Source organism: Sprattus sprattus (genome assembly GCF_963457725.1).
Source record: "Sprattus sprattus genome assembly, chromosome: 2".
NCBI classification, from domain to species: domain Eukaryota; kingdom Metazoa; phylum Chordata; class Actinopteri; order Clupeiformes; family Clupeidae; genus Sprattus; species Sprattus sprattus.
The window spans coordinates 31,330,819-31,358,287 of NC_137921.1; the positions used below are offsets into that span (position 1 = coordinate 31,330,819).

Here is a 27,469-nt window from a genome sequence, read left to right on the forward strand (position 1 = left end):
AGCGAAGCCAGGTACCCTGCCCCCTCAACGTCTCAGAGGTGCACCTTCAGCTACCAGCCCAAGTGAAGGAGCTCACCCTTACTCTCGTGACATCAGCAGGGAGGTCCCCTCCTGCCTCTCTGAGTCTAACCCACACAAGTAAGCAATGAGCTGAGAGTGATTACTTAAAAATAGACAGATAGAAGAGAAGAGAAGAGAAGAGAAGAGAAGAGGTACGACTACTTTTATTTAAAAAAAAAAGCGATTTGGTATCAGACAAGTATATGTGTATGGGATGAGATAATAGGGAATTCCTAGTATCCCAGTGTCTCACATTGAATAGGAAAGGATATAAGACAGTAGACATGGAATATTGTATAGGATAGGATTTGACATGATTGTGCCCCCAATTGTTCTTTCAGATATTCCAGCTCCTGTAGTGAGAGTATCTTCACCAAAAGAAGACGGTTTGTTTCTGTCCTGGCTTTGGCGAATGAAGCCTGCGGTCACAGGGTTTCTTCTGGGATATGTAATCCAGTGGCAATGCAAGGCCTCTCAGGTCCAATGGACACGACTGTCCAGAGACTATAACTCAACATATATCAGAGGTGAGTGTCAGGGTTTACTCAGGGATTGAACCTGAGATGCTGGGTTTGGGGAGCTAGCGCTTAACCCAGTGGGCTAGAGAGAGGACCCAATGGCAGGATGATGTTCAGTTGGTATTTATTCCACACAGAAGTTCCAAAAAACACAAAAAATACTTTTAAACTGCAAAAATCCAAAACACAGGAGAAACTTCCAAAACCAAGGAAACGAATAAAAAGGCTTGAAAACCTGAACAAGGCACCAACCGAAAACTAGCTAGCGCTAGAGGCACTTGAGAGTGCGGGAGAGGGCTGCATGCCTTGTGGCAAAAGTATAACACACAAAGACAAACTATGGTGCTTGAGAGCACTTCTAGAAACCATGGAGAACAAAGACAATCTAACGACACGACAAAGGGCAGGGAAACTAGCCAGGGACTTAACTCCTGGCTAATCAAGGGAAGTGGCAATACATCACAGGTGAGGACACACAGAAGAAAAAAACCAGCAAGGGCACACAATTGGAAACAGGTGAGGGCACACAAAGGGTTACAGGTGAGGGCACACAATCACAACAAAAGCACATGTGGACACATAACAAACACAACAAAAACGGCAAGTCCATGAATAGTCCACAAGAGGTCGCCAAATCGTGGCAATGGCTGCCACAATCGTGACGGTGAGAGCTTAAAAAATTACCCATTTCATTAATGATATGATTTTGCAAGTCTGTAATGTCAGTTGTATACTCATGATTATGTGCCAACATGTACTTATTTAAATATGTAATATCTTCTAAACAATTTCATTTCAGATAGAAAAAAGTTCAGTTCTTGGTTCATGACTTGTCAGCCCATATCTATGTGTAACGTGTGATAATTGTGAAACTAAAAGAAACTTCTGTTTCAGGTTTGAAACCAGGCTGGAGATATGAAGTGTTGTTACATGCTGAGAGCACTAGAGGGCTCTCTGAACCAGCCTTAGTTGAAGTGTATTCAGAGGAGAGAAGTAAGTATTTTACCCACCAACTTTAGGTTACAATGAACTACTGTTAATGAATGTTTATTTAGACATCATAGTTATAACAGACGGTCACAAATAAGTTTAAAGTACAAAGCATTGTCTTTTGTTGGTTATGATAATCGAAATGGACTTTTAATCAAATGCATTTTGGTTCTAGACTGTAATTCTCACTTGAATCCCATCAATTGAGATACAACCAAATCTATCTTTTTTTTTTATCAAATCACTCTTCCAGGTTTGACTATATATCCCACTGTTGAAATTTGTCAATTTCTGAATTCATGCGACTTTCTTACAGAGCCACTGTCTGGACCGAAGGCCTTTATTCTGAACTCTGACTTAAAGCACATTCTTATCAGATGGGAGGAGCCTACCCTTGAACACCAGGGAGGGTTTCTCACCTACTATACCATCTACATCCGCAAGCATGGCACTGGAAACTTTAAGCCAATGTGTGAGAAATGGCTATATTCTACAGCTCAATGTATATTTGTGTTGAGGGGATGTGGTTGTGTGAATATTATGTGTCGGTGGGTGAGTTTGGGAAGGTTTGGTTGTGTATTTTGGTGAAAGCACACGTGCAGGCGTGTGTAGGTGCACTATCTCACACACACAAGCATGTGTAAGGCTCACTCTCAGTCTCAGATTCACACAGCCATCCCTTTCACAACGGAAAACAAACCTAACTTGCATTTCTTTTTGAGCCGACACATCACCCAAAGCCACAGTGCAAGAGGAGGGTTTTCCACCATTTACTGAAAGAGCCGTACAGTTACAGGAACGCCTCACCTCTGTGGCTCTGAATCACAAAGGCTGTGAAAGTCACTTGACATGGGCCTCTATTCAGCAGAGCTAACACTGCACAACACTCAGCAGAGCCCCACAGTTACACTGCAGACATTTTCACTTAAGATCGATCAAGCACCTTAAGAACACAGGATAGGCGGAAGATGTTAATAAGTCATCAAGCAGGCCATAGCAGAGAATACTTGCAAAACCATTCAGTGCTGTCATGAAATGTTTTAATTTCCCAGTCATTCAGCTTGTGGATGATTCCTTGAACTAAAAAATGAGAAGAGCATAGTACATACTCTTCCAACAACTGACTGAACACTTGCTTTATTCTCAGGCCTGGCGCAGCAGACTCATTCTTCTGTGAGTGTGGCCTCTGTTTTTTCGGTGAATCAGTTACTATTCTTAACCCAGGCCTTCTGAGTAGTACAGGAAGTGTAGGTTGCGGTGGAAGACGCGGCTGGGTGCACTCAGCGCACTCAGAGACCTGTGAAGAGAGAGTTTCTCAGCCGATAGCTAAGTTCACTGCTGTACAGTGCCTTGCATAAGTATTCACCCCCTTGGATGTTTTACCCTTTTATTGCTTTTATAAATCAGTCATGGTCAATATAAGTTGGCTTTTTGGACAAAAAACAATCACAAAAAAGCCCTCTTTGATGTCAAAGTGAAAACAGATTTCTACACATGTAAATTAAATACAAATATGTAATGAAAATAAGTATTCACCCCCTTTAAATAGACTGACCTTATTCAACAGAGGTCCAGCCAACTGGTGTTTTGACCATGACTGATTTATAAAAGCAATAAAAGGGTAAAACATCCAAGGGGGTGAATACTTATGCAAGGCACTGTATAAGTGTTCATGATCGCAGCGCATTATGCCTGTCAGGAAACTAAACTATAATAAGTTGTTGTTGATATTTTGACCCATGTTTTCACTACCTCCACAAGATGGTCAGTAAAACAGAATTACGACAAAGATCCTTCAAAACCTTCAGATCCTTAAAGTCCTTTCAGTCATCTTTCACAAGTTTAGGTTTCACCCCCAGTAGATGTATTCACATGGGGAACTTGAAATCCTTTAGCTACACGGTTAGAACATAGGTGTTTTTCTGTGGTCATGCTTACTGCTGAGTTTCATAGTTGTTTTTCCTCCAGTTCAGGTTGAGGCTTCATCTAAAAAAGAGAAGTTACTGGAGACTCTGGACACTGGCTTTGACCTTTGTATATCGGCCTGGAACTCTGCAGGAGAAGGACCTACAGGGGCGCCTGTCACCTATCTGCAGAAAAGTTCTCTCAAAGGTCTGCAGTGTGTATGTAGTACAGGAAAGGAGATTATGCTGCCCCACAATTTCTTTCAACAACAACAACAACCGATCAACATGCACCATGTGAATAACATCTGCCTTTGCATAATGTTGTAGCCTAATATAAGTGCAGTCTGATTCTCTCAGCACTAAGGTTGTCTTTTCCTAAGTCCTTATGAACTCTTCACATCTTTCCTTGACCTCATGACGTTTTCAATCAAGGTCAAGGAAAAGTGTTTAGGAAAAGACGATAGTACGTATTATTTGACCACATCAAGAGATGCTTATTTATCTGGAAGTTTCATTATTGGATAATAATCACTCACTTGCCCATGAGACACCCTTGTGCCTATTTTACTCTCAGAGAAAAGAGGATGTGCTGTAGTGGTGGCTAATTGGATAAAGAAAGCTATCTTAAATATTCTAACCAATGGTAATGTAAAGATTAATGTAAAGGCTTAATGATCCTGAAATACACCTAACTCTCAGGCAAGGTTACCCATTATGCATCTACAGTTTGTCCAACATATAACCTATTTATGTCAACATATCACTTTTAAATCCAGAACAGATGTTGACACTCTCTTAAATGCTGTTCAGGCCATTCTATCAAAATCTCAAAAAAATGCCACTATTTCAAGTTCAGTCTAGAAACAACTTGTTGAAACTGTGGACTAAAAAGCTCAATTAAAATTTGCTCCAACGAGGCTATGCGAACAGGCATTTTTATATCAGATGCTCCACCTTCTGTAAGTCCTTGTACTTGCCCCGGCATCAGAAAGCAGTTAATGCAGTAATCGTTACCACCTCAAGACGTATTGTACCTATTTCTAAGCAATATGCATTTCTGATTTAGATGGAGTGTTTGTCGGGATTTGGGTGGTGGCTGCTGTCCCCTTGGTGCTAGTAGCCAACCTGATGTGCTTGAAATGTGCTCGTAGAAGGTAAGAGGAGTTAGAAGTAAGCTGTGCTATCTGAAGAGGAGTATGAGCTAAAACAGTGCTGTTAGTTAACATTGCTATCTGAAAGGTCCTCTAGATCCTTGAAACATTCTTGATACTAGCAAATTTTTTGTTTGCCTTCGAAAGCAGAGTTCCCCAGTAAGGACAAGCCATGCTGCACCACTGCTTGACTAGCTAATTGAGGGGTAACTCAAATTGCAATTAGTCACCAGTTTATCATTGGAGACGTTTTTTTTATGATAAAAAGGAAGTGGAAATGGAGACATTTAGCTGTTTCTTGTATTCACTGAAACCTAGCTTTGTTAAGGTCAGAGCTAAGCTGATTGGGCTGGGTGTGGGCTAGTTTCTATCCCAGTGTGCTGTTGCCAAGAGTTCCAGTTCTTTATTTTATAGTTAATAACATTTATCCTTTTGGGTTTAGGTTTCAGTTGGGAAGTTTTGATTGTATAGATGAGGTTAGACCATCAGATGTCAATTTAAGTGCATGCTGTATAGGACCCTATTGCATATGTATATGTAGTACAAATATAGATATAGATGCACAATTACACGTTCCTAAATGTCAAAATATCAATTAGTCGTATCTATTTTGGCATTTATAAAATATTGTCTGTTGAAAATGTCATGGCCGTATGACTATATTTTTGACCATTTTAATCAACAGAATAAGAGCAGCGTGCTTAATGGTTGGACCAGGATGGCTTTTTGAGAAATTTCCAAAAGTTGGAAATAGTAATGCCATCAAATTACTGAAGGTACAGACTTCATACATCACACCATTTGCATTGTTTGGACTGGACCATTTCCTGTTATGTGCCTTTTGATGTTGCTGTTATAAATGTGCAGTGCTCTAGCACGTTCATGCAAGCATAGTAGTTGTATGCACCACTATAAAACCACATGTTCCCCTGTTTGTTTGTTTGTTTATTTATTTGTTTTGGTTTTCACGCGTAGGACGAGGGGTGTGGCTCAGACTCACTCTGGATGTCGGTGTGCAGTGACAGCGACCCGCCCCTCTCCCCCGTGGAGGACATCCCAGAGCCCATCACCGTCCCGATATTCCTCTTCACCTCCATCCACGGCAGAGAAAAGAGCCAGGACGTCTGCGTGGCCAAACCGGAGATCGTGGATCCTTACAAACCGCAGTGGGCTGACTCGTGTGAAGTCAGCGCCGCCCTGCTGCCTGAGCCCCCTGAGGGGGAGCCTGAGGAGGAGGGCACGGAGGAAGGGTGCCCCATCTGGCAATGTCTCCCACAGCCTTCCTGTGGGACGGATATCGGGCTGGGTGACGTGACCCTTGGAGGCTTTAAGAGGCTAGGTGTCACAGGGAACTCTCTTTGTTCCCCTTTGCTTGTCCTCAAGGAGACCGAGTGGCACATGAATGAAAATGGTGGCATGGGGGAGTTAGATGGTTTCTCATTGGCCTTGCTGACTGACGGGCAGACTGCGTTGCCCAATAAGCTGCTGAGCACCCTGAAGGGGGAGGTGCTGGAGTCACTGCAGATAAACCCCTACTCTCCTCAAGGATGTTGGTTTAACATTGCACAGAATACTTAACGGAGGCTTTAGGACTCAGAGAACTACAGAGACCTCTTCACAGGGGAATGTTCTCGGCCATGAGGGCACTTTGTGCTGTTAATTTACAAAGTTGGGAAAGCAAATTGAATTGCCATGATCAAGCATTCAGTAAGACTGTAACTATTTTGACTTAGCCACAAATGCATAAAGGATGGTACCTCATTGATTAATGCCATATTAATTATATTTGACAGTGTTGTGTATCTGACTATAAAATACACTTGACACTTTTCACCGTTAAAGACTATATACGCTGTAAGCACTCTGATCTTATAGTGGATAGACTGCAACCTAAAACCTTATCTCAGACTGATCTGTGTGCCTTTTTGTAAGTTTAAGATTGTGCTACCCTGTCCTGATTGAGCGTTTGAGTAGTCAGTTTTTTCTCTCTCTGTCTTCATCTCTCTGAGATGACCTCTCTCTTCCCCCTATTTTTTTCCCATTCTCACACATCTCACTTTTCTATTTTGCCAAGGGAAGATCATTTCTGAAAAACAAATGTATTAACAGGCCCAGAGGTTTTCTTTTAAATCCTCTCTCTATAAAACTGTTCAAGCATTTTCTCACAGATGCATGAATGTTTCTGCAGATGTCATTTAGTGATGACATCTTCTGACTTTTTATATTATTTTGTATAATATGGATAATGTAACATTTTGAACCATGCTTAAACACCTTGACAACATAACCTTAACTGTAAGGGCAGTGGTGGCATCCCCTCATCAATTTGGGTTTGATTCTAAGTTGAGAATGGTTTGGCTCATCGCAGAACATTCAGAGTATAATTTTTGTTTTCCATTTAATCATTTTATATCACTTACGCCCTTAATCATTAACTGAACTTCACATAAAATTCTCAACTAGTAATCTCTGTACCAGAACCTGAAATGCTCTCTGTGCTCTCCAGGTATTTTGATGTTTATTTCCTCTCAGTTTGAGTTCATTGGCACAGAGTTTATTTCCGTGCTGTACTGTGCATGATGGTAAACTTTTTAGACATCTGCACAACATGGCAGTTAGGTCACTTCCTGAAATTCTACTTCTCACATCCCCCAATACATCTTTCAGTGAGGCAGCTTTGGTTAGGCTGTTTGTGCTGTTTGTGTCCAAACACAAGTGTAAGTTTTTTTTTACCTGTTCCCTCACTTTGATGCTTTCCCTCCCATCTCATGCCTCCTCGTGCACAAGGTCTTAATGCTCTTTATCATGTAGTTGGATACTCTGCATCAGACCAAGGTCTTAGTGCTCTTTATCATGTAGTTGGATACTCTGCATCAGACCAAGGTCTTAATGTTCTTTATCATGTAGTTGGATACTCTGCGTCAGACCAAGGTCTTAATGCTCTTTATCATGTAGTTGGATACTCTGCGTCAGACCAAGGTCTTAGTGCTCTTTATCATGTAGTTGGATACTCTGCATCAGACCCAGGTCTTAATGCTCTTTATCATGTTGTTGGATACTATGCATCAGACCAAGGTTCTCTGAAAGATTCCCTCAGCTGATGTCAAGTCATGTCACATAGGGACCATGCCCACTATTGTAATGCCTAAAAACAAGTTCATAATTCAACTTTGCACCACACATAGAACAAGTTATGAGGCTGGGATTGGAGTGTTAATGTGAGTTCACACTCTTGAGAAGGGTGAACCGTTTCCAGGAATAGTCATCAAAAGAGAAGTGTGACATTGAGCTCACACAATGTATTCCAATGACAAAAGACAACCATAAAGCAGAGCGTTTGCAGTAGCAGGATTTCTAAAAAGTGGTCTCTGATATATCAGGATATTTAACATGTTTTTAGATAGTGTTCATTGTTCGGTTAAAGGGACAGTGTGTACATTTGTAACAAGTTGACCTTACTGTGGACACAGGTTCCTAAGGCTCATCACTGCTTATTTAAGAAATTGGGCAGAATAAGATATGTTGCACTTGAACGATTTCCAGTGAGACCTAGCCTCTGATTAAGAATATTCAGAAATGCTATCTGATCAGGGAGGTCAAATCTCAAGTTAGTAAGAGATGAATTATATATCAGACTTTGTCCCCTTCCAACACTTTTAAGTAGTAGAGTATTTTTTTTTTTAATCTTTAGCTACTTGCTTGATTACAGTAGCTAGACATAGTTCAGTGTGTAGGCCAACCTTCCTTGAGACTTACCCTTCCACATATAGGCCTATAGAAATGTGGGAAATGTGCTTGCATTACCTGGTTTGTGCAATAATCTGTCTACTGAGTAGTATTTTGATGTGTGTCATAACATAATATGGGAGTTCTACTTATTTGGTTTTATTATTATTTTTTTTTTTATGTTATTACTTTATTTTATTATATTAATACGTATTTGGTTTTATTTGTTAACAACATGTTAGGTTTATTTCCAAAACATTTGCCAAAGTTATTAGAATAAGAAGGGATAAGTTTGGACCATAGGCTGGGCTAGATGGACTATATGTCTACTGTCTTACTCATACATACCACGGGGAGGGGGAACTGGGAACTGCTGCCATGCACTTAAATGTCAACTTGAAGACACACTTCCACTCGTTCGGTCGGGCAACGATTACGGTACGATTTCAGATTTCAATTACGAAACTGTTAGTATCAGAAAAGTCTAAAACTCTTAACAAAAACGTAACAATGATTTGGGAACTTTGTGGACTCAAACGTCCATACAACCTTAGTTTGACGGATGAAGGCATGTTTCGCTTTTAATGCTGAAGACATAGGTACAGATGAAGTCGCCGGAGAGCGTAATGGCAACACCGCTTGTACGGGCTGTGTGAGTAAGGCTACCTCATGTATTTCCTATAAGAACAATGACGACTATCAGAAGTATTTTGAAAATCAATCTGTACTCTGTACTTATATTTTGTTATATTCACGAGTAGCCATGTAATGTTATTACACTGACATTGGCAACCTTAACGAAATCTTGTTTATGTCAGTGGAGAAATGCCTGTTTCTAAAGTTATGGAAGAACCCTCTAGTTTGACACAAGTAAGCCTAGTCAAAGCCAAAAGATTATCACTCAGACCATTATTATCATTTTCATTGTGTTTTCATTGTCATTAGATACAAATTCTTGCTTGAAAGATTCTTATTATGTTTTCTGTGGAGGACAAATATTTTATAACTGCTGCTCTTTTTGAATGGTAACAAATGCTGCAAATCCTCCACAGTTGAGATAACTGGATGTGAAGGTGCAGTGGATCCATGTCGATGATCAGTGCTCTGACAGAGCATGTCTTATGCAAAGACAAACGCAGTTATCCTCTTGCTATCTGCTGTAGTAATCCGTAATGGTAAATTGCATTAGCCTATACACTATTACACGCATTATTTTTCAACATTGATCAAATATGGACGTGGTAAATTACGCAATAGTATGTTGATGTTGCATTTGAAATTGCTGATGTTTATCCAGATATACAGACGTGGACAAAATTGTTGCTACCGTTCCGTTTAGGAAAGAAAACCCCACAATGGTCCTGAAATAACTTGAAACTGACAAAAGTAATAATAAATAAAAATGACCTGAAAATTATCTAATGAAAATCAGACATTGTTTTTGAATTGTGGTTCAACAGAATCATTATAAAAAACGAATGAAACTGGTCTGGACAAAAAAGATTCCTCTAGAAAAGATTGAAAATAATTTGACCATAGGAACATGTTGCTAAGGTGTGTCCTCTTATTGGCATCACAGGTGTCTTCAAACTAGTAAACAGTCAGTCTGCCTATTTAAAGGGTGAAAAGTATTCACTGTGCTGGTTTGCATCATGGTGTGTACCATGCTGAACATGGACCACAGAAAGCTATGGAGAGAGTTGTGTCAGGAGATTACAATGAAAATTATAGACAAGCATGTTAAAGGTAAAGGCTATAAGACATTCTCCAAGCAGCTTGATATTCCTGTGACTACAGTTGCACATATTATTCAGAAGTTTAAGGTCCAGGGCACTGTAGCAAACCTCCCTGGATGTGGCAGCAAGAGGAAAATTGATGACAAATTGAAGAGACGGATAATACGAACGGTAACCAAAGAGCCCAGAACAACTTCAAAAGAGATTAGAGGTCAACTCCAAGGTCAAGGTACATCAGTGTCAGATTGCCCCATCCGTCGCTGTTTGAGCCAAAATGGACTTCATTGAATACGGCCGAGGAGGACACATCTGTTGAAAGCAGATCATAAAAAAGCGAGACTGGAATTTGCCAAAATGCATATTGACTTATTTAATAATGATTTAAACTTCTGGGAGAATGTTCTTGGAAAGGTGAGAGAAAACTGGAGCTTTTTTGGCAAGTCACATCAGCTCTATGTTCAGAGACGCAAAAATAAAGCAAAGAACACTGTACCTACTGTGAAACATGGAGGAGGCTTGTTATGTTCTGGGGCTGCTTTACTGCATCTGGCACAGGGTGTCCTGAGTCTATGCAGGGTCCAATGAAATCTAAGGACTATCAAGGCATTCTGGAGCTTAATGTGCTGCCCAGTATCAGAAAGCTTGTTCTCAGTCGCAGGTCATGGGTCCTCCAACAGGTAATGACCCAAAACACACAGCTAAAAACACTTAAGAATGGCTAAGAGCAGTTTGCTCACAAGGAGTGGGCCAAAATATCTGTTGTCAGGTGCAGAAGTATTATTGAGAGTTACAGAAATCGCTTGATTGCAGTGATTGCCTCAAAATGTTGTGCAACAAAATATAAAGTTAAGGGTACCATCATTTTCTCTCCGGGCCAGTTTCATTATTTTTTTTAAAATGAGTCTGTTGAACCACAATTCAAAAGCAATCTGATTTTCATTAGTTCATGTTCAGTCAAATGTTATTTATTATTACTTTTAAGTAAAAAGTTATTTCAGTGACCATTGTTTTTTTTGTTTTTTTTTTTAACGAAAGGGTACCAACAACTTCGTCCCATCTGTATCTGAGTATTGATTTGCATTGTTACATACCCATTTGAGAGACTTAATTAAAAAAAAACTTAATCGTCATGAAATTCACTTATGTGTTATTATTCAGCCAACAGCAATTGCACAGCAATTCCCAGCCTTGGCCCATTTGTGCAAGTGGGCGCAAATTTTACAATATTCTGCATCAATCAAGGGACTTGCAAAGGACACAGTACCACCATTTTGCGTGATACCAACGAGATACAGCTTCACGAAACAGAGAATGTCACAACAATAAGGCATGAGGTTCAGGGAATAATGGTGAACAGAACATACACTTGCAAATGCGAGTCTGTGGTCTGTGGTGTAGACATTATTGTTGGATGTAAGTATTACACTGTGTTTTCAAATGCCATGCTTTTATTTTATTTCTTTTAACTTAAATCTGTATTTACACATAAAAACATAAGTAAATATTAACAAGAAATCATGTAACATGACAATAACAATGGGCACTGTAGCTGTCCAGTATTGTATCTGCAACTAGCTTTGGTGAAACGCAAACTTCTCTGGGTGTGTGAGTTGAACCCAAAGTGTTGCTTGCAGGTCTTCAAATGTTTTGTTTTTTTATACCTGAAAATAGTAACTAATCTTGTCATGCAGTGATCTCAGGGACACATACCGTTACAAGTCATGCAGTTTGACCAGTGCTACACAGTTTAAGGCGTGTGTCATCTTCTCTTCCAGACCCCCCAGAGGTCCCTCAGAATCTAACCTGTGAACAGAACGGAGAATTTGGAAATGTCAGTTGCAGATGCAAAATAGGAAAAGAAACCGGCTTATGGACAACATGCGAGTTCCGGTTAGTAGAAACAGAAGGTCACTGCATCGCTTTGTGAAAATGTGTAAAATGCGGTTTAAGTAGAATGTGCATTGTAAGTTTGTTCACTGCCACCTCATACTGTAAAGCATGATAGTTACAGAAAATAGCGTCCTGTCTGAAATTACTTCACCAGGTGTCTTAACCTTCTTTCCAGCTAAAATGTCATGGACAGAGATTCTGCAAGTTCATACTGGTAAATTCTACTTTATGTTCTCTTTCAGTGTAAGGACGGCATCTCACGACAGCTCAGCAGACGTGCCAATCACCCAGTCAAGCGAGAATTCAGCCCTGTTCTATCCCGGATCTGACACTCGATTCGTTGTTAGCGTGAGGGCTTTCAACAAACTTGGACACAGTGCTGCTGGGGAAATTGATGTCACTCTTAGTCACATAGGTAATATATTAATTGAACTGTTAATTGAACTGGGCCTCGTTTCCCGATAACGACGTATTTTAACGGCCTACGTGGATTTTTAAGACATAGTAGACTCAGTAACACTTTCTATTTACGAGCGTTTCCCGAACATCATCTTAAAGTCAGGTGCACGAGCGTAACGTGCACGAGTCCTTAAGAACTCTTAGTGGTTGGAGCTGTCCATCACAGTGGTTCTGAAAGTAACGTAATCGATGTCAGAAGAGTCGATTTTCTCACTTGTGTATAGGCTCATGAATGAAGTTCCAATATAACAAGTGTCGACATAAGAACAATACCTCAATAAATATATATAGGCTAGAAAAGATCAAATAAAAAACATCACTCAGGGCATAATTGGGCATTATTGAAAAACAACTACAAAAGGGCGCATTATAAGAAAGTCATCTCTCTCTTTTTAGACACAGTACAATTAGGCAATATTAGTACAGTTACCAAGGAGAGTAGAAATCCAAAATAAACAAAAACAAAAAACTCATAGGCTTCTTATGTACAAGTTGAACTGCTTCAGTGCCTTCAGGGAAACAACTCAAAGTTACTCATCTCAGGCACAGGCGCTACCACTGATGAAGCAAGCTGCCCCCCGCGCTCAATTACATGTCAATTTCCTAATATTGCAGCCTAACTACACAGTCAGAAAAGCCATCTCCTTAGTTCAATAAAATATTATTTTGTATAATCTTTATTTTCAAATACTCAATATTCTTTATTTCTATTTTGATGGGAATAGGCAGGTGAAACAATGACATTCTCATGATGTGCTATACACAGAAACATCGTTTGGATTTCTTCTATAATAGTGTAAACGAGCGTTGGCACTTCTATCTTTTATCACAAGAATGACACATGCGTTGAAGGGAAAACAGTCTCGTTTACTTCGTATAGACAAGAAGTGAGTCAGTCACAACGTACAACGTGAGAGCTGGAATACTTCTTTCCAAGTACGGAAACCCCGAGGGGATAAAATACATTCGCTCTTCACAAAGCTAGTCTGTTACAATAGGCCGAACGACGCCCCTGGTGGATTGCATCGCTAAGTGTGAAGTTAAGTGTGAAGTTAAGTGTGAAGTTCGCTAAGTGTGAAGTTACTACTGGTCCTGACCACACGTAGAATTCTTCTCAGCGAAAGATCAATTTAAGCTAAGTGCGGCGTCAGGAAACTGCTCTGCAACGTAGGATCCCTCTTACGAACGATTTCAAGTGCTTTTTCGCGTTCGGGGAAACGAGGCCCTGTCTTGCCAACCGTGTGTGCTTCATTGCAATGCTGAAATCTGTTTTACTGCATAAATCTGTTCGATGACATACACAATTATACTGTGTAACTCACAGGATAAAAGACTCCCGTAATTGGTCCACAGTGGTTGAAGGTCACCCTAGCTTGTGAAAGACACAGAATGTGTTCATGAAACTACTCACATACCGCATCACTACCCCCCACCCCCCCCCCCCCCAGGAAGGAGATGACCTCTACATCTGACACATCGCGTCACCTCTTTCCTCCTTCTGTCTGCAGTGAGGCCCACTCCTCCAATCCTGAAGCAGATGGTATGCTCCTCCCGCCACTGCCACCTCCTCATCACCAACGTTGGCTCCAGTCACATTCTTGAGGTCCAGCACAGACAGGACCAGGACCAGGACCCGGACCACTGGTCGAGACAGCTTTTCGAAGTAGGTAGTCCACTTCTAGACTAGACTAGATACTGAGGTATGACATACTTCAAAGTCCATTTTAGGAAGTGCATATACGTAAGGGTTAGTGCATATACACGTATGCATATCATGAGGTTAGTAGATAGGGAAAGCTTGCATTCCAAAGACTCCTACAGACTCATACCTGCTGCAAAGATTAGCAGATTAGCATGTCTACGCACGGCGACAAGCAGCATGACATCAGGTTGACTCGGTGTGCAGGCGGGCCCAACAGGAACAACTCAGGCCGTACACCACAAACCCTGCTGAGTGAATCAGAAAGAGGGGGAGAAATGTCAAAGAACGGGGATTTTGTGGTAACAATCTTTTCTTTAGCAAACTTGGGTGACGTCATTTCACATCCGGGAACCTTTTCCTGTTCATGTGTCTTGAGAGGTTTTTTTTTTTTTTTTTATCAATGAAAATATTAGCGTGAGTAGCTGTGGTCTGACATATTTGGTTCAAATCTCTCTCCAGCGCACAGACTCAAACCACAACTGGAACATCTCAATATCTTTGGAGCCCTTTGCACACAACCATTTCCGTGCCAGGTTGAAGATAAGACCACAGACAGGTTTGTGGAGCCAGTGGAGCAGGTTCAACCAATGCTGGACCGGTGAAGAAGGTGATTGTTTTTATTGCTTATTGTTTTAGTAATTCCTGTAGATTACTTAAATTACTTGTTCAATTTTTTTTCACATGGAACAAATTGCATATATGGCCGCGCAGTTTTTGCTCTACGGGGGAAAAAATGTAAACACAGAGTTGATGCTCATCGAAGTGTGATGACCTACAACCGTCAAAAAGCACTATTTACACACTATCACACTTTAGATGATAGTTTGGTCAACATAAATAGATAATGGTAAATGGTATTCATCTTTCATACTCATAGAGCAAGCAAAGCTTTTTACAGATACACCGATGGCAGAGGCTTCTTAGTTGCCAAACTGCACATCGGGAGCGGTTGGGGGTTCAGTGTCTTGTTCAAGGACACTTAGACACTTGGGGCCGTATTCACAAAGCCTTTTATCTTACCACTAGGAGTGCTCCTAACTCGCGCTAAAACCTTTTACGTAGGAGTAATTTCTTAAAAGTGATTCACAACGGCTCTGAGACCTACTCATACTAAGGATAATACCAACTCCTAAGCTTAAGATAAAAACTCCGTTGCTATGGATGACGTCCATTCTCATGCACGAGTTTAGAAGCGGTGCGTACGGTGATTGGTTGCTGACAGGCGCTCTCATTCAAAACTCAGTCCTAACATCCCCCTAACGATCCCACTAAATCAACAGAAAATAAGAGAATAACCTAGGCTTCAAATGAAGCCATATTAAATAGTTATGGATAGTGCACTTAGCAGAATGCACACGCATGATGACAAGTTTGTGCATCCAACGTGAATGACGCTTTGCACGTTAGAGAAAGAGAAATTGCCGAAAAAAACACGGAAATTGCATGAAATCAAGGAAGTAATAATTAAAGCTCCCTGCAAACTATTAGGTAATCGGCATATTTCCAGCCCTTAAACACTTCAAATATCAGTTCATACGGCTCTTTAAGTCCTCCTGTCATAATGGACGAAACGAGGGCGAGACGTAAGAGAAAGTCGAACTGGTCCCAGGACCAACTGTCCATGTTGGCCCAGAGTGTGCTGGAGAGGAAGGGAGTTATAAAAGCTAAATGTGACCACAAAAAAGAAGCGTGAGGCATGGGAGGACATATGTGTTAACATAAATGCTTCATTCCCTGCCGTGTGTCGCTCTGTCGATGACTGCGAGAAGCGGTGGTATGCGCTCCAGTCACAATGTAGGATGGAGATTGCGGAGTGGACTTTAAAAGAGCCGTCGCGGCTACAGGTATTGTGTCACCAAAATAGGCCTCATGCGTATACTTGCATGTTGTAGTTCAACTGTGCTCCCGGTTGTGGATTGAGGAAGGGTGTCAAAAGCCATGTCTTGCATGGTTGCCACTGTCACCCAACAAGTGGCATCCAGCAGGTACATGGTGCCGCTCAAAAAGCTGGCGCAGACCGCGCTCTCCATTAAAATGCGCGAATCGTGAGTAGATCCAGGCCACTTCGCAACAATATCCATGATTGTGAAATTTGGATCAAACACTATCTGTGTATTAATTCAATGTACCTTTTTGCGGTTTACAAAGACGTCCTCATCTCTGGATGGAGCAATTATTTTAATGTGTGTTCCATCGATGGCACCCACGACACCGGGCATTCCTGCAAACGCCGTGAAATTGACCTTGATCCTTTGAAGTAGGCGATTGTCCATAGGGAACCGAATAAACTGTTGTACAATGTGTGGTCTACAGAGTGCGGTGATTGTTTGATGAATGAATAGGCTTACTGATGATTGCGATATTCTGAAGTCGTCTGCGTTGCAAAGTTGCATTTTCGCCGTAGCCAAAAATCTTAATGTTATCAAACATTTAACTTCCGGACTGATTGGGTTGTTTCGGATAGTTGGAGACGTGATTGCATCCCGCACTAATTCTAGTAAAATGTTGATGCCTTCATGGTTTAAACGATATCTTCTCAACAATTCAGAGTCGTTCATTGTCTCCAACACGTTACGTCTGGCTTCAGCCATTTTAAGACTTTTTGTGAATAGGTCTTAGTGACTTAGGAGTCCTCATGAGGAGTTTTAAGCTGTCCTAGACTTAGGTGCTACTTTTAGGGATAAAATATTTTGTGAATTGCTCTTAGTAAAAAAAAATAGGAGTCCTAAATTTAAGACTGACACGCCCATTATTTTTAGGAGTTTCTCCTAAATTCGCCACTTATGAGCTACTTTTAGCCCTAAGATTCTTTGTGAATACGGCCCCAGGTGAGGAGGAGTCGGGTTTGAACTAGCTAACTTCTGATTGCTAAATAACCCCTCTACCTCCTGAACCTGAACAATATACCCTTCAAGGAATCTTCCCCAGGCTTACTTAATACATACAAAAGTAGTATTTTCATTGCTAAACTGTATGATCATGTATTTTTCATCTATTTCAGCACCACTTAAACTGGATATTTGGTACATAGAAGAATCATCCAGGTCATATATCTTGCTTTGGAAGGTATGTCTTTTCAGAAATGAACACATGTCGTCTTTCATCTATTGTGAAAAGAGATTTTCAGTTGTCTTTCTCTTTCTCTCTCTCTCTATATATATCCAACCTCTCTGAAAGTCTCCACCATTTTCTGTTTTACAAAAGACAGTTACACATATTTTATAATTATTTATTTTCATGTGGACATAGACTAATACAGTGCAGTGTGTTTTTTGATTCGTTTTACTTATCTACCAAAAAAGGCAGTTTTAACAGTAAAGGGGGCAAATAAAACAATACAGATGAAAGAGGGTGTGAAAATACAGTCCCCTCATTGTGTAGAAGCTAAAGGTGCCCTCATTGTGTAAAAGCTAAAGGTGCCCTCATTGTGTAGAAGCTAGAGGTGCCCTTGTTGTGTAGAAGCTAGAGGTGCCCTTGTTGTGTAGAAGCTAGAGGTGCCCTCATTGTGTAGAAGCTAGAGGTGCCCTTGTTGTGTAGAAGCTAGAGGTGCCCTTGTTGTGTAGAAGCTAGAGGTGCCCTTGTTGTGTAGAAGCTAGAGGTGCCCTTGTTGTGTAGAAGCTAAAGGTGCCCTCATTGTGTAAAAGCTAAAGGTGCCCTCATTGTGTAGAAGCTAGAGGTGCCCTTGTTGTGTAGAAGCTAGAGGTGCCCTTGTTGTGTAGAAGCTAAAGGTGCCCTCATTGTGTAAAAGCTAAAGGTGCCCTCATTGTGTAGAAGCTAGAGGTGCCCTTGTTGTGTAGAAGCTAGAGGTGCCCTCGTTGTGTAGAAGCTAGAGGTGCCCTTGTTGTGTAGAAGCTAGAGGTGCCCTCGTTGTGTAGAAGCTAGAGGTGCCCTTGTTGTGTAGAAGCTTGAGGTGCCCTTGTTGTGTAGAAGCTAGAGGTGCCCTTGTTGTGTAGAAGCTAGAGGTGCCCTTGTTGTGTAGAAGCTAGAGGTGCCCTTGTTGTGTAGAAGCTTGAGGTGCCCTTGTTGTGTAGAAGCTTGAGGTGCCCTTGTTGTGTAGAAGCTAGAGGTGCCCTTGTTGTGTAGAAGCTTGAGGTGCCCTTGTTGTGTAGAAGCTTGAGGTGCCCTCGTTGCAAGGGCGTAGGTTTGGTCTCAGCTTTGGTAGGGACACTGACCGCCCGCCCTACATCCCGCCCCCCGCCCCCCGAGTTGATATTAGGTTGAACAGGCAAACTTTATTAAAATATGTAAACATTTGTGTAACTTTGAACTTATTTAAACATAATAACAGAAATAAAACATTTGTTTAAATAACAATAATAAATAAAAACGTCCAGCCAAAATGGCAAGATACAGTAACAGTATATTCTATATTCAACATTTATATATAAAACTTTTCCCAGTTGTGCAGCCAAAAAAGACAAAATAAATCAGTAGGTAGTAAAATACGTATGTTTTTCATCGATAAAACGAATGCATGTTCTGTTGCGGGTTGGGAGTCTTGAACGAATGCAATGGATCTCGCTATGTGGCAGCAATTAAACATTTTACCACACGAGGGCAATGTTTGAAAAAAAACAAAAAACATCAGACCTTCTCAGTTACCTACGAGTTTCCGTGTATTTCAAAAGTAAACATGAAGAGTTTGACGGTGAAGTGTAGAGTGAGAGTATAATCAAAATCGCTGAATTTGCGCATATCCTGTTCAAACAGACAGAAGACAGCGAGACATGAGGCACCAGCGAGCTGTGCCTCGATTGCACAATCCCTTACAAACTGGGTTTAGCGTGCGCATGCGTAGAACCTATTTAGTATTGTTGATCGGAGATACTAGTATTGTAAGGAAAGAAGGACTTGTAATAAAGATCTCATTGAGGAAACAGGCAGTTCTTTTTCTATTTTCACTGCATTTTAATATAGCCTATGGTTAATTATCCCTACGATCGATTAAAACTATTTAATCGAATGCCCATCCCTAGTGTGAATGATAACATTCGTAATTGTCTAAACAACCCTTTAACAGCAGCAATTAGGGGTGCAACGGATCAAAAAACTCACGGTTCGGATCGTTCCTCGGATCAGAGTCACGGATCGGATCATTTTTCGGATCAGCAAAAATAGACAAGACAAATAAACATGTGGAGGAAGGGGCTGCTTAAATGCCGCGGTGATGAGCGGTTGTTGAGCCGCTTTCGGTTTCACTCCTGTCAGTGAAACACCGGGGTGATGTCGCTGTAAATGCGTGGCCATGCTCGATGTGTTTCCACTGTTGTATGGCTTTCTTGTGCCACAGTCAGTGGCGGTTCTAGACCATTTTTACTAGGGGGGCCAAGGAGGGGCCAGGGTTTAACCAGGGGGGCACATAAAAAACCCGCAACAAATGATATTTAAAGATTATAAACTTATATTACTTTAAAAACATATAAACATGTATAACTTAACATTATAAGAATAAGTGCAAGAGAGGTAGGGCCATACAAAATGAACAACAAGTCTTTTACAGTCATTTAACCCACCATGGGCAATGCTGAAATCACTGTTACAGATAGTACAGTGTGCAAGACTGTAATTGTGGTTTACTTTTATAAGACAGGGGTACGTACACCTTTGTATAGTCTGTTGTAAAATGTCTTAAATTTTCTTTTTGAGGGGGCACTCTCCCTGTGCCCTGTTCCTAGATACACTGAACTGATTAATTTCATTATTGATTAATTCGGTCGGGAGAAGAGATAAAAGCCCGCCCACACTGAAAATTCATTTGTTGACTTACCGAAACAGGTAAATCAGGATGCTCCTGAGGCACACACGCACACTGCCTCACACACGCACAGTCTCTAGGTCCCTCTCCCTCTCTGTCGTGAGCGCGCTACACAGATGCTAACGCAGTTTGGATCACGTCTGTCTCGTGTGCGCGGTCTGGCTCGCTCGCTCTAGATTCCGGGAGATTTTAAGTAATTTGCGGGCATCAAGGAGTCGTTATCAATATGCGGGAGACTCCAACTTCAGGGAGACTTGGGATGTCTATGTATTCACATAACATCTGGGAAAGTCAACAGGCATAGGATATTTCCATCTTATGGTTCTTGAAAAAAATCTTCTCTGCCTTCATGTGGCAGAAAAATCACCAGCTCAGCTGGTAGACAGTATATCATCACTATGGTTACCACTACAGGCACAGGCAGACTACCAGCTTAAGTTTAAAACCCAGCGATCCATTAATGATAGGGAGCGAGCTAAACATTTAAATCGTAGCTCCTCTCTCCAACAAGCACCACACATGGCAAACTACAGTGCGCTGTTTTAATTTACCCGTGTGGAACGTTGCGTCGCATTAGTACCGCTTTTGGCGCTTGGTGTAAAATCATAATAAATTCATATTTTGTTTTATTTGGTCAGCATGGTCATTTATTTTTTCATAAATCAATCCGCGGATCATGCGTGTGCCGAACCGAAATAGATGATCCGAACGGATCACGGATCAATGATGATCCGTTGCACCCCTAGCAGCAATGTAATGCAATCTTTGCCAAAATGGACAATTTAACGTCTCACCTGAACCGCTGATGCTGACTCATTACCAACCTGCTCTACATCTCTAGCTTCAGGGTGCGATTTTTCCTGCACAGTAATTTGTCAATTTAAAACAGACACTAACATTGCTTAGTTGACTGCTACCTTTTGTCGAGATTACAGGGATAGCCATATTACTATCCAAAGGATCATATAGGCCTACTTATTACCAGTTTATATCACTTTTGAGTTGCTAGCCTGCTTTTACTAGACGCCTTATCCTTCTGGCTTCAACAAGATCAGCTGCTGCCAACACACTAGTTGAACGATTGCAGACGCCGCTAGGGATAGATTTAATACAAGCAAAAGTGACATGCTGTACTACACAAACAACGTTCAAAACATGTTTCCATTATAGAATGGGTGGCGATGTAGACTAGCAGGATTGTACTGTGTGTAAAGTTTTCATATTAGCTAACTAACACCTTCTTGATAGCTACTTAAGGCATTGGCATGGTTATCCAATTCACCTCGTACGACTTCACGAGAGACACGCCCTTTCTAATCTGATGATTGTACGACTCACCTCTACCTGCATGGTTCTACAAGAGGCTGTGGAGATTACCAATGGTTTAGTATGATGTTACAAGGCCGTTACATCATCAACAACAAACTATAAAATAAGAAATTGTTTGTTTTTATCCCGTGTATTTTCAGTTAATGATCAGAGGCTGTTGTTGTGAAATGAATTACTAACGACAATGACCAAGCTCGCGGTTATTGCCGAATATTTTCTATTATTATACCACACAAACAGTTCTGCTTTTTTACGTCTACAATTCAGGTTATTTTACAATTTAATCATTTACACTGCATGCTCTGCTAACTCAAACACAAAGAGGCTGTTCGAAAACCAATAAATGTTTTTATTATTGCTGTAATTAGACAACGTCTCCCTATGCTTTATATGCGGCAAGAGCCACGATAGAGCAAGGAAGAAGGGATATGTCGGTTTTCCTCCTGCATCGCCGCTGGTGCCCTTCATAGTTTTTTTCATTTTTACAAACTTGTCCCTGATCTTCCTCCAACTCCTAATGCACTCCTGGACCTCCAGCCCCAGGTTCCCAGCGAGCTCTCAGCGATTTTTTTAAAAACGGAGGTGCTGTCATATAGGGAACGAAACAGGAAACGTCATTTTAGCCAGGGGTGTCGGACAGCTCGGATCGGATAGTGAGAAAATTCAAGCGGTGCTCCAGAGGCCATCCGACACCCTCGGATGGCCCTCCGAGGTGCTCAAAGGTGTGGTCCCACTTCAAGGAGGGCGTTTAAGGGCGTGCCTCGTGAGATCGGAGAGCATGATCGGATAAGCATGTGGGGGCCTTTACTCTCTCGGTGGTGAAAACACTTTTTGGGTGACATTTTTCCTATCTACAAAGCACAATAGTGTCAAAAATATCACTGCTGAGACCAAACGGAAATCCAATATGAGGCTTTATTATTTACTGGCGTATTCTATTAAGTAGCTTACCGTGTCAGACAGCTGCCTGCTCTCTTTCTTTCTATTCTCGAAGTATCTCTGACCCTGCCACTTCAGCCAATTAAATGACATCATCATGTATTTTTTTCACTCTTCTGGGCGACAAACATAGTATAGATAATAATACGAATGAGTTTGCAAATGTATTGTGAAAAATATTTTTTTTTTCAAAATTAACAAAATATTGGTAGGGACAATTGTGTCTTTTCCAAACTTGGTCGTGACTAGTCCCTACCAACCCTATGCAAACCTACGCCCTTGCCTCGTTGTGTAAAAGTTAGAGGTGCCCTCATTGTGTAGAAGCTAAAGGTGCCCTCGTTGTGTAGAAGCTAGAGGTGCCCTCGTTGTGTAGAAGCTAAAGGTGCCCTTGTTGTGTAGAAGCTTGAGGTGCCCTCGTTGTGTAGAAGCTTGAGGTGTGAAAATATAGTGCCCTCATTTTGTAGAAGCTACAGGTGTCAACACTGCCATCTGCTAAATGCCAAGCCACTTGTGGTTGTAGAAGTGTGAATGCTAGCGTGCAATCTTGAAACCAGCTGCCCAACGGCTTGAAAGTTTCAGTTCACAATACATTTGAGATTTACAAGAGGGAAAGTGACTTGATCCTTGGTAAACAGTTGCCGGGTAGTTTTACTGTTCTGCCCTCAATGATGATACAGGCAGGTGATTTTATACAGTTAAATCTGCTTTTCTATGATAGAACAGAACATCTAATGCTGGATGCAATCTTGTCCTCATCTGTGTATGAAATAAGTAGTCTATACATGTCTTCGATCTAGAAACAGAATCAGTCAGAAGCCAGGGGGAGAATTCTAGGATACACAGTATTAGCTGAAGACACGAAGACAAAGGAGACCAGGTCCTGGAATGTAACAAACACAACGTACACAAACTTCACAACTCAGTTATGCTGTCACTGGATTATCAACATCTCAGCCTTCAACTCAAGAGGCTATTCTCCACCTGCTTCTATAGCAAAACTACATAAAATAGGTAAGCTAACGGGATACATGAGCAAACAGCACGCTCCACAAACAGTTTATTCTGTCTTCAGTGTCTTTGAAAGTGAAAGTGACTCTATGGCAGAGGTGGTGTAGACACACACTCACTTTGCATCATGTACATGTGCAATGGATGTGGATATTACCCTATACAACATATATTTTTGTGTATTTATGTGGTCCTATGGTGGCCTCATCTAAATAATTAGCAATTTTCAGTGAATAAGTGTGGCTTCTGGCTCCTATTCTCAGAACAACCGCCTCAGAAAGTCTCTCATGTATCCCGGAGCGATGACAGCATCGCCCTCTCCTGGCAGAAGCCTGCTACTGCAGCAGCTGAGGCAGTGACTGGCTACCTGGTGGAGTGGCTCCTAGTTGACAGACCCTATAAAGAACTCCAGTGGCAAAGGCTGAGCAGAGATCAGCTGAGTATCAACATTACAGGTGTGTATGAAACTCTCTCACTAGTTTGATGTCAGCCAAAATAACGTAGGTAGGTCTCATCATGACATGTCACTTGGTCTGTGATCATGGACGACGTCTGTGAAGATGAGCTTTTCTCTTTCCATATCATATATAACATATGTATCATGTTTATTGGCATCCTCTAACCAGTTAATGTTGAGACATTATTACCTCTGTGGACTCCTATGAATGACAATCATTTGAAACCCACCATGATGACAGATTAACAGTTTTGTAAATGTAATAATGCTAGCAAATAGTAAGAGTAATTTCAACATTTCTGTTCAGTCTCTTCAATTACCTTACCCTTGTATCTGTTACTGTTCTCCGGTGTAAAGGTCTTCAGCCACATGAGTGTTATAGAGGAGCAGTTTACACTATATTCGAAAATGGAAGAAGGGAGGCAGAATTTGACATTTCTACTCAGCCTAAGGGTAAATGCTAGAATAATTTGTTGATTTTCTTTTGTTACCAGAGAACAGAATTTATATAACATTATGTATGACTGAAAATACCAATATTTTAGTTCCAGAGAAAGGGCCTGCTATTCGTAAACAGCCACTGGTCAATGAGGATAACACTGTGCTGGTGTCCTGGATGCCAGTCCCAAGACGACATTGGAGAGGTTGCCTCAGAAAATACACTGTGTATGTCCAATATGTCCAAGGACCAGAGGAGGAGAGAGCTCGATATGGTACACACTGATTGTTAATGAGTGCAACTCACAAGCAGTATGCTTGACCATGTTGACAATAAACACTTTGAATAACAAAGTAATGAAAGCAAACATGACATGATTGCTCAGTTGGTAAAGCATTAGAACCCTGACAGTAATTCCTAGATTCAGAGTAATACTATGCAACGGTTAACCTCTTTCTGAGGTATGTTTTTGTAATGAGCAACTTTTGGTATCATCTCCAAATACATTTTGATGATAAACACACCTGTTATCCCCACTACCCATCCAGGCTGGCTATGCACTATTTAGTTCTGTGGTTCGGGTCTTCACAGCACCTCACCGACAATATCGTCAATAGATGTCAGTTAACATGTAACCAAGGTTTTATCAGCTGCATCGGGGCAGTTAGTGGTGTTTAATAGGCTTTGCAAGCTTTTAGGTAGGTAGCTTGCTAGCTTTCAACCAAAATTCTATAATGGTTTATAAAATGAAGTGCTTTCCAGTAAACCATTTGGTGAAAGATATCAAATGTGAAAGTGAAAGTGACTCTATGGCGGTGGTGTAGACACACACACTCTGAATTCCACCTCTGCATTTGACCCATCCAGGGGAGTGACACACACAGCACCCAGTGAACACACACACAGTGAAGTGAAGTTACACTAACCCGTAGAAGTGAGCTGCCTTTGGCGGCTCCCGGGGAGCAGTGATCGGGGTTAGGTGCTTTGCTCAAGGGCACTTCAGCCGTGGATGTGGGCAAGTCTATTCCTCTAGGCTCCGTTGAAATTGTGCCTTTATCTCTTGCAGATGTAGAAACCATGACCAGAATCCTCCGTGTGTCTGGTCTCACCCCTGGTCAGAAGTACAAAGTTTCCGTGACTGCTTGGACTGACGCTGGGGAGAGTCCTCCAGGACAATTCTGCCTTTTCACAACCAAATCCACAAGTAGGTTCCCTGATGGAAAGGTGGCCAATCATTGTTTCAGTTTTGAGCAGTTTGTGGTGATGCAGAGGCTCTGAGAGGTACTTGGAAACAGTGCAAACATGCTTTAGCACCGGCTTCTGATTTGCCCTCAAAGGTGTAACTCTGTGACATTTTGTCAAATTCAACGAATTTCTCTAGCTGTCCATTCTGTCTTTTTCTGTAGACAGAATGTGTTGTGCTACGAAATTAATATAAAATTAATATGAAACCATGTAACACCTTAATGCCCTTTGTCCTCAAATAACACAAATGCATTAGCATTGTGTCAATGAATTTGTGGCGTGGACAGAATTTGACGGTTGGGCTTTTCAATGTTGCTGAATGTACTTCTCATTATGTGGACAAAATAAGCTAATTCAGCAGACAAAAACTAATTGCCTCCATGTAATAGTTGTCTTAAGCCTAAATGTATACTTTTGTGGCATGAAATGCAGAATGTGCTACATTGTGATCAGAATGTGCCATGAAATGTTCATTTTGTCCATATAATGGATCTGCCATATTACTGAAAGTATGACGTGCACAAAAGGAGTAAAGTACAATGATATCCATGAGTCGGTATGTTACAGAATGGATTCTGTCCACGAAAGCAAAGACTGCTAGAACTTTAGCAGGAGTCAGTGTAGTTGCTGATGTACAAAATGATTTATGTTCATATGCTATATTACTGTATAAGTCGGATATGCACCACAGGGCTTTGGTCCAATACAATCTGTGAATCGGCAGGTTAAAGAAAACCTTCTGTCCACATTAGTAAAGGCTGCTCAGACTTTTTTACTGATACAAAAGTTTAAGAAGCCTTAGCCCTTGCAGACAGAATCAATTCTGCAACCTCACATGTATGAAACCAAAACCGTTTTGTGCACACTATACTTTCAGTAACATAACTAGTTTGTGTTGCATTTGTGTCAAAATATAATGCACATAAATTCCAGAGTTTCTTAGGCCTTTATCAATATCCCAGACCACTTCTGAACCACTCTTTTGTTAATTTCAGAGGAAGCTTCATCACTGCTCTTTATGGTCCTGGTAACCGGTTTCAGTGTTATGTGCTGTCTTCTGCTTCTCATGTGTCTGTGTCATAATGCCTCCCTGCGCCAAAGGTAAAAAGACAAGACAATAACAACGTTTACACAAGCTGTTTGCACACAGAGCCTGTTGATAACAGAGGATTCTTCAAACATTAAAATGTTTTGAGTGTTTAGATAAGAGTCAACATGACCTCAAAACCACTCTTCAGAAAATGTTTTGTCAGTTGGCTCTCCAGGAACACACTGGCATAGGATTACAAGTGGTAACTTGCAGTGGTCTAAAATAAACAAGTCGGAAATTGCGTTGTATTTATTTCTAACCCATTCACTTATCTCACTGTAGATTTTTGACATGTTGTCACCTCCTTCCTGACATGGTCCCAGATCCTGCCAACAGTAAATGGGCCAAAGAGTTTTCGGGAGAAAAGGTAGTCACACCTTCTAGCAGTTTCTTTTCAAGTGTCTGATATATTTTATCACACTGACAATCGAATTAAAAACATGGTCAAAGTGTTTTGTCTTCTTCCAATCACCTCTCCCTCAGATTGAGATGGCCTTGACCCTATACCTAAGTGACTCCAGTATGAGTGAGGGGGAGCCTGACACGGTGGAGGTGCAGGAGATCTCCAATGAGGGCGTGGTTCCTGGTGCTGTGGTGGGCTTCAGCAGGTCGAGCAGCAGCAGTTTACAGCAGGACGTGTGCCTCTCCTACAAGCCCACCTCCCCCACTACCTACCTGAAGAGCTTCTCACAGGAGTCCGATCAGACCCAAGTGTCCCAGAACACTGAGGTGACTGTGGACTACATCTCCACACATGGGATGCTGAGTGGGGAGAGTGATCGAGAGGAGGAGGAGGAGGAAGGGGAGGAGGAAGAGCAACAATGTTTGGATGGACCAACGTTCCTTCCCTGCCCTCTCTTTGACCCGCTGGTTTCCATCGGGGGGAAGCTTACTTTGGACTCTGTGAAAATTGACTGTAGCGACTTCTTGGATGAACCATTCTTTTTGCATTGCTGAAAAATTACATATATGAATAATACAATAGCATCAACAAACTTTCTGCTAGCTTTCATTAAACAGAGCTACAATGGACAAATCAAATATCTGCCATTTGGAAAAGCCAATGTG

General features: G+C 41.3%; 1 protein-coding gene across 1 annotated transcript; it reads left to right on the plus strand.

Annotated features, from left to right (window-relative positions):
- Positions 1 to 9,466: 9,466 nt before the first annotated feature.
- Positions 9,467 to 27,358, plus strand: il12rb2 (interleukin 12 receptor, beta 2a; the record flags this gene model as incomplete). The annotated part of the gene is made up of 15 exons (XM_080832109.1): positions 9,467 to 9,527; positions 11,247 to 11,501; positions 11,864 to 11,978; positions 12,221 to 12,393; positions 13,946 to 14,100; positions 14,599 to 14,746; positions 17,141 to 17,205; positions 22,960 to 23,173; positions 23,434 to 23,625; positions 23,985 to 24,080; positions 24,173 to 24,340; positions 25,133 to 25,270; positions 26,307 to 26,412; positions 26,684 to 26,768; positions 26,885 to 27,358. The coding sequence occupies 15 exons, from the start codon at positions 9,467 to 9,469 to the stop codon at positions 27,356 to 27,358; spliced, it is 2,445 nt and encodes an 814-aa protein (XP_080688235.1).
- Between the last annotated feature and the right edge of the window lie 111 nt (positions 27,359 to 27,469).